The sequence below is a fragment of the Trachymyrmex septentrionalis genome, unplaced genomic scaffold (genome assembly GCF_001594115.1).
Source record: "Trachymyrmex septentrionalis isolate Tsep2-gDNA-1 unplaced genomic scaffold, Tsep1.0 scaffold16, whole genome shotgun sequence".
NCBI lineage: Eukaryota > Metazoa > Arthropoda > Insecta > Hymenoptera > Formicidae > Trachymyrmex > Trachymyrmex septentrionalis.
The window spans coordinates 4,336,808-4,344,222 of NW_017304758.1; the positions used below are offsets into that span (position 1 = coordinate 4,336,808).

At 27.2% G+C, this 7,415-nt stretch overlaps 2 protein-coding genes across 2 annotated transcripts in view; both read right to left on the reverse strand.

Moving 5' to 3' along the window:
• Positions 1-2,147, reverse strand: part of LOC108746076 (zinc carboxypeptidase-like) — a 7,246-nt gene extending 5,099 nt beyond the window's left edge. The window contains exon 1 of the mRNA XM_018482600.1: positions 2,089-2,147. The gene's annotated coding sequence lies outside the window, so the exon portion shown is untranslated. The remainder of the gene's footprint in view (positions 1-2,088) is intronic.
• Positions 2,148-3,462: 1,315 nt separating this feature from the next.
• Positions 3,463-7,213, reverse strand: LOC108745932 (zinc carboxypeptidase-like). Its single transcript, XM_018482352.1, has 6 exons — positions 7,070-7,213; positions 5,948-6,460; positions 5,765-5,852; positions 5,398-5,600; positions 3,923-4,007; positions 3,463-3,656 (listed from the first exon to the last, which is right to left on the reverse strand). Exons 1-6 carry the CDS (start codon positions 7,211-7,213, stop codon positions 3,463-3,465), a joined length of 1,227 nt encoding a protein of 408 aa, XP_018337854.1.
• Positions 7,214-7,415: the final 202 nt, after the last annotated feature.

Below are 7,415 nucleotides of genomic sequence, written 5' to 3' on the forward strand. Positions count from 1 at the left end.
GATACTGCCTCCTACTACAGTGGAAGGAGGCTTCACTACAATATATTAAGTGATTTTATATGCTTCCAAAATCGTTTAACAAAATTAATATATCTGTGTAATTATATAATTTACAGAATATATAACAATAAAGCTAAATACATATATCATATGGTATAAGAATTAAATAGAAATTATTCAGTTAGCATGAAATTTTATTAATATAAAAAGAAATTACGTACAAAAAAAAACGAAACATATTATACAATATTTATTTTATAGTTTAGCAGTTTAAAACGAAAGGCTAAGTCACTACACAAAAAAAATGTTACGGTTACTACAACTGGAAATAATGATAATTTTCGCTCATCAATGTATTTGGTTGTGATAACTGTAAGATGGATAAGTATCTTTACAACCATAATCGTTAAGATATGCCAACTTACAGTTATCACAATCGTACTACTTTTTGGATATAATTCTTATATCCAAAAAATGTATTGGGCGACTTTTGGTCGTGATAACTGTAGCTATTTTTTCGTTTTTTAGGAGAGACTGAGGACAGTTGTAACAATTTTTAGAAATATATATATATATATATATATTTCTTTATTTATGACATATATGTTTATTTTTTTTAATGCACATGATGCAACAACTATTTAGCTTTATGGTACTATTTACAACAAGGTATAATTTTAGGCTGTTTAAGAGTAAAATATCAAAATCCGAATTAGTACATCTTATTCCGATTTGGGGCAAAATGAAACAGAACTAGGAAAAGTTGTAACATTCTAAAAACAAATTATCTACTCTAAAACAGAAATTCACTGCTTTAAAAACAAATTATCTGTTCTAAAACATAAATTCACTGCTCTAAAAACACAAATTCAGTGCTTTAAAAATAAATTATCTGTTCTAAAATAGAAATTCTTCTTATATTATTTTTGTTTTTAAATCAATAAATTTACTATTAAAAAGCAGTGAATTTGTCTTTTAGAGTAGAGAATTCGTTTCATAGCAGTGAATTTGTGTTTTTAAAACAATAAATTTGTATTTCAAAACAGATAATTTGTTTTTAAAGTAGTGAATTTGTGTTTGTAAAGCGGTGAATAATATCTATTACAATAAGAAATACTAAGATTTTATTAAGACCGACATGAAATTAAATACTAAGTATAAACATATTCAAGCCTATAACGGTCAAAGCTAGATCTTCTGAATGCCTAAATAATTCATTGTGAATTGGCATTGAGAAGATTTAGCTTGGACCATTATGAGGTAATGTATCTCATGTCATGAGGTAATATTTTTCGCAATAAATTTATTTAAGATTTTTAGTATTAATACCCTTATAATACGATATTGGATCGAAGATTGAGAATTTGCTTGTCAATTTAATTTAACTTGTGATATTATTGCAGTAGTTTAATTGCGTTTGATAAAGCCCGGAAAAATTTCGGCGTGCAGTTTGAATAACTACAAAAATACGGTATATATGCATGTACATATATATAAGATATAGATAATTCACTGTGAATTATTTAGGCATTGAGAAGATCTAGCTTCGACCGTTATAGGCTTAAATATGCTTATACTTAGTATTTAATAAGAAATACTTATTATAACGCATTCGCGGTCATAGAGCATGAATATGTGACCTCAGCATGCTCTCGCATCGCAATCATATTTCGTGACTGTGATATATTTTCTAACCTGAATAGTCGTTAATTTAAAATATTTTGATTCATGAAACAGAGCGACACTTTTTTCTTGTCAAATTTTTATTTTTACGCGAAAACGCATCGATTCAGTGAATTTTTATCAAAATTTGAGGTGAGCGGGTCCTTCTTAACATTTACCGTTAATTATAATGGTGTTACAATGTACCCTGGCGATGCTGTACTTTTAATCCCAAACCGATGTTGTGCAAAAATTTGCAAAAAATAAATATATTTGAAATCACTTAAAAATGTCAAATAAAGACATACACATAAAGACATAGCTTGAGAAAACGTATTTTAGAATTAATAAAATGAAAATATGATAAAAAGCATTTTATTTGAAAGTTTAAAGCAAAAAAGTATAACATCGTAAATTTACACTTACATGGCTTATCTGAGCACTCTATATTATACATATAACTTCTTTTACATGCGACGCACGTGTGATTGATCAAGAGGCAAATGCAGGCCTCAATATATAGGTACTGACTATTTTCGTTTTCCATATGATAATCTTATCTCTTATCATTTAAAAGATTTACGCATCGTCACACACTGTTATAACTATCCCCAGTCACCCGAAAAGTCATACATATAATTTCTTTTACATGCAGCACACGTGTGATTGATGTCATGAGGTAAACATACGCCTCAATATATAGGCATTGACTATTTTTGTTCTTCATATGATCATTTTATCTCTTATCATTTAAAAGATATACACATCGTTACACCTCATCTTCTCTTTCATCATTTAAAAGATATATGCAGTGTTACACATTGTTATAACTTCCGTTATAACTATCCTCTATGATAAAAAGTTATTTATACATATAATTTGTACTTCCCCAGAATCGTAAAAAATGATTTATTTTTATTATATTTACAATAATAATAGTTTATTATTATTGTATTATGTAATATTATATAATAATATATAATTATTATATAATGAAAATTATTTTTTATTATATTATAATAAATTGTAAATTAAATATTATGGTAAATATAAATATAAATTACATAAAATATTTTTGAATATTTTATGTAATTTATATTTTTTGGAATTCGAGAAAAATAAACATTTATTAAAAAGTTATATAAACTTTACAAATTGTACAAATCAAGCATTAATTTTAAAATATTTTTTAATTTGTAATGAGTTTTGACAAATAATTTATTAACTACAAAGTTTGTTTTGTATTAGATAATTTCACATCAATTTTATTTTATTATTTGCTATTTTTTATTTTTCCTATTTTACATTAATTGTTACAGTTATACATTGTCATTTATTTATTTGTTATAAGTATATTGTAAGTATATAACCTCTTTTTATACTTATAACCTCATTTTATATTCAACACATTATATTTCGAATTTATAATATACATTGTTACAATACGTGAATTCTTATATCACGTAAACGATTGTTTGAGATTTTTATATTTTGACAGGTTTTAATAGGTTGGACGAATTTGCGTCATAAACTCTTTCTATTATGCACATTAGGAAACTCAGAGAGACTTTAAAAAACTGTAAAATAAATATAAATTTCCAATTGATATACAAAATTGTAAGCTTTATCTTTGCGATGCTGGGATGTAGAAAACATTCCAGGTATTATTCTCGGATTATATATACAGTTTAATGTAAGTATATTTAAATTGTGTTGATGTACATATCACTACCAACATGGTGAAAATTATATAAACACTGCATGGTGTTAAATTCATACCTATATCTTTTAGAGATTCATTCATCTCAAGAGTTCTATTTTTGTTTCTTTAAGCATGGCTATGATAGAATCCAAAGTCTCTTCTCCAGTCGGGATAATTTGCTCAGGGGGCAACAAAAAGCCGTAATAACCTCCATCACGTAATTCATAAACATAGGCGATTGATTTATTATGTGCGCCTTTTATCCAATCGATAGTATTTCCGGAAGCCGTATCTAAATACAAAATGAATAAGTTTAAAAAATTATATTTTTGTATATAATTATCATAAATGTGGAATGTGTGCAATAATATTGTATCAATTTCGCAATGTTTTTAGTATGATAAACAGAAGAAATTCTTGATAAATTAATCGAAAAAAATATAAAAGTATTTAAGCATGGGTGAGATATAAAGATAGATAGATAGAAGGGCGGAGAGAAAGAGAGAGAGAGAGAGAGAGAGAGAGAGAAATAAATGAAATTTTTTTTCTTCTACATACATATTGTCTCAGCAATACCTCCGACTCTGTAGTAAGTTCCATATCTCTTTGCGAGAGCTTTAATCGTTTCCATGCCAATATCATACTAAAACATTATAAAAATTAAATATAAACTTTGTAATATTCTATTATTTTTATAAATAATATTATTTGAATTAATTAGAATAATTTTCAATTATTTATATATACGATGTTTTAAATTGTTACTTATAAATAGTTATGTTATTACTTATAAACAGTAAGAGCATGATAAACTACTTCAAATTCTATCATCGAATTGAGTCACTTACTATTAAACTATTAAACTATTAAAATTGTTGTTAAATTTATATATGAAGAATTATTTACTTCTCAAATTGTATAATCACGTTTGCATTGATATGTAAGTTAGGTGTCGCATTTTTTAGCTCAAAATTATGTGTAGAATATATTCGTAAAAAATGTGTAAAATTCAAATTTCAAAAAAGGGTTCTAAAGGATTAAAATGTCTACTTTCGAAAGAGTTACTATATTTTTTTAGTTTCTATCATTTGGTAAGTTTTACATATAAAAAATTACGAGCTGAACTAAATGGGAAATTTTTTTTTATTTTGTAGACCTGTTACGTGCCTAAAACATATTTGCAAAAATTTTCAAATATCTAACGTGCCTAAAACATATTTGCAAAAATTTTCAAATATCTAACGTTAAAGTTTAAAATTTTCCCTATAAAATCATTTTTTTTAATGTTCCTTTTTTGTCACTGAGTTACCCATGGGTTAACTCTTATAAAAGGAGCATTCTAACTTTTATTGCTTATAATTTTGTCAAAAATTATCTAATTAAAAAAAAAAAACAAATTCTTAAAGCTGAAATTCTATCGAATGGTGTAATTGCCAATTTTAAAAAAATAGAATGTATATAAATTTAAGAGTTAAAAATATATGATATTACTACTTTTAAAACAGAGATTTTAAACTTTAAAACTTAAGACTCTATAATTTTGAACTAAAAAATATGACCAATATGATCGGAAACAAAATTTCCCAAATCTTAATCTTAATCTTGTCTCGGTAGTCTAAAAGCTTAGGACTCTCGCACGGAATGCAAGAGATCCGAGTCCGACTTCCGAGGCAATATTTTTCGCAATAAGTTTATTACAGTTTTTTAAGATTTGGGAAATTTTGGGGGGATTATTTGTTTCAGATTGATTGTGTGAATCATAATATTCATGATAATTTCATCGACTCGCAATTTATTTCTGAAAATTAATTCAATTTAAATGAATATATATTATATAGTAATTCAACATCTTAACACTCGGACCGGTAAGACGCTTCGAATTTCAAGTTTTAAAAAATATGATATTACTAGCCTTTCAACTGAATAATTACAAGGAACTAATTATTTTATTAATTTAATACTAGTTTTTCATACATAAATATTTTATTTTAGTTTCTCAAAGCTATATTTGTTTTACAATTAAAATTACTCACCAAGTCGTCGTAGTTATCAACACGATCTGTTGTATAACCATAAGGGAACATCAATAGTTGCGAATAGCTATGGAGCCCAATATACACATAGAATTTGTCGGAAATGGAATTGATATACGCGGACATGCTCTTTGTCTCAATTTCGGAGAACGGCATAGGTCCAGCAAAGGTTTCAGAACATGGGTTATTGCTAGATCCCCCAGCTGAAATTGTTAAATTATACATAAATATATATATAATAATAAGAAACATCGAGCACATTTTAATATAAGCTCTCTAAAGTCCATAAATAATCTCGACTTTTTATTAGAATATTATTTGATTTTGAATTATTATAGTTTTCTAATATAATATATATAAAATTTACTGTTCCATTTGTAATCCCAATTCCTATTGGGATCAGAGCCATAACAACCTAAACCGTACGGTTTACGTGTCTTTCTCCAAAGTCGATTCTGAAACCAATTAAAAATATTCGTATAATTAAGCGTTAATTAATAAATCAGTTAACAATGTTTTATATGACATTATATAATAAAACAGCACTTACCGTAGTGTGCGTGTACACGTATCCATCAGGATTGAACACTGGGAAGATATACCAATCATGGCTCTCAGCCACAGCCCTGACCTCCGTGTTGTTGCTTGTCAGCAATTGATGGAGGATGTACATGGCAGTTGCTGGCGTGATCCATTCCCTGGCATGAATGCCACTTTCAATAAAGACTCCAGGATTGTTCGCTTTAAAAGAAACCTTGACACCTTTGATTTTACGTCCCTCCCATGTGTTGCCGCCTACTATAGTTTGCACTATATCGGGATATTGCTTTGCCAAGTCATCTAAATTCTTGTAAATTGTATCGAGATGGTGGTAATTTTTAAAATCAAATTTCATTGATACATTTGCTGGCATTGTCTGATTGATTAATGTCTGAACATTCTGAATATAAGATTTGTACGATGCTTTGATTTCCGCCATCATTTCGTAGAATTTGTATAGTCTGTCCGGGGCTACCATAAGATCTACTTCTTTACTCACAGATGATGCTTGCCAGATGGAAAACTATAAATAATATGTATTTAATTTGTTTGTTTAAAAGAAAATAATGTTAGTTTCAAAAATTAATTATATATTAGTCAGTTTTTGTCTCCTCAATGTTTTATGATAAATAATTTGACAAAAACAATAATAGTTATGTAGGACTCTCAATCTTCGAAATATAAACATAACTAATGTAAATCAAACTAATGAGAGTCAAGCGCAGGTGATCAGATATAAGATCTTGAAAAATAATGAAATTTACGTATATTCTATCGATAAACGAGATGTCTTCTTTATTATGAACGTTTTAACTTACTTTGGAGTATTCTTCAGCAAAATAGCAATATAACAAAATACTCGCGTACCCAAAAAGGATTTACTTGCATTTGACTCTCATTAGGCTTGATTTATATTAGTTATGTTTATTTTAAATAATTTGATGTGGGTAAAGCTGATTTTATAAATTTTTAGCAATATGTGTACGTTATGCTAATTTTATGAGATTAATTTTTTTAATTTTAGTTAAGTCATATAAATGTTACACAAATCTCGTAAGAGATTAATTAGAGATATTAATTAAGAGATATTAATTTGTCTTTATTTGTCTTTATGCTTGAAAGATCTACTCACTCCATCTGAATTTTGTGCCAAAAGATTAAACAACTCATTCTGCGACGATTTAGCCATATTAATTTTGAAGACTCTGTGATTGTCAAAGGTGACCTGTTTGCTGGCCACCAATCCCACGATCGTGCATAATATTATGCTCCACATGATGGTCATAGTATCCTTCAATTTTAATACAATATCAACTTAGTTAATCTTTTTGCGTCACATTAAAATTTTTTTTTTATTTATAGCAAGACTATTTTTAAATATAAATGCAATTTACCTAATAAGTTTTGATGTGGATTTGGTTTGATGCAAGAAAATAATTTAATACTTTGTGTCAGATATTAAAAGATAACAGTTTATA

What these genes read in the sequence shown, in the direction of transcription:
- LOC108745932 (XM_018482352.1), bottom strand. Translation starts at nt 7,213, where the DNA reads ATGTGGAGCATAATATTATGCACGATCGTGGGATTGGTGGCCAGCAAA. An exon ending in ACGTGTACACGCACACTACG is followed by an intron (nt 5,853 to 5,947) that starts GTAAGTGCTGTT and finishes AATTGGTTTCAG; the next exon opens with AATCGACTTTGGAGAAAGAC. An exon ending in AGGTATTGCTGAGACAATAT is followed by an intron (nt 3,657 to 3,922) that starts GTATGTAGAAGA and finishes TTTTGTATTTAG; the next exon opens with ATACGGCTTCCGGAAATACT.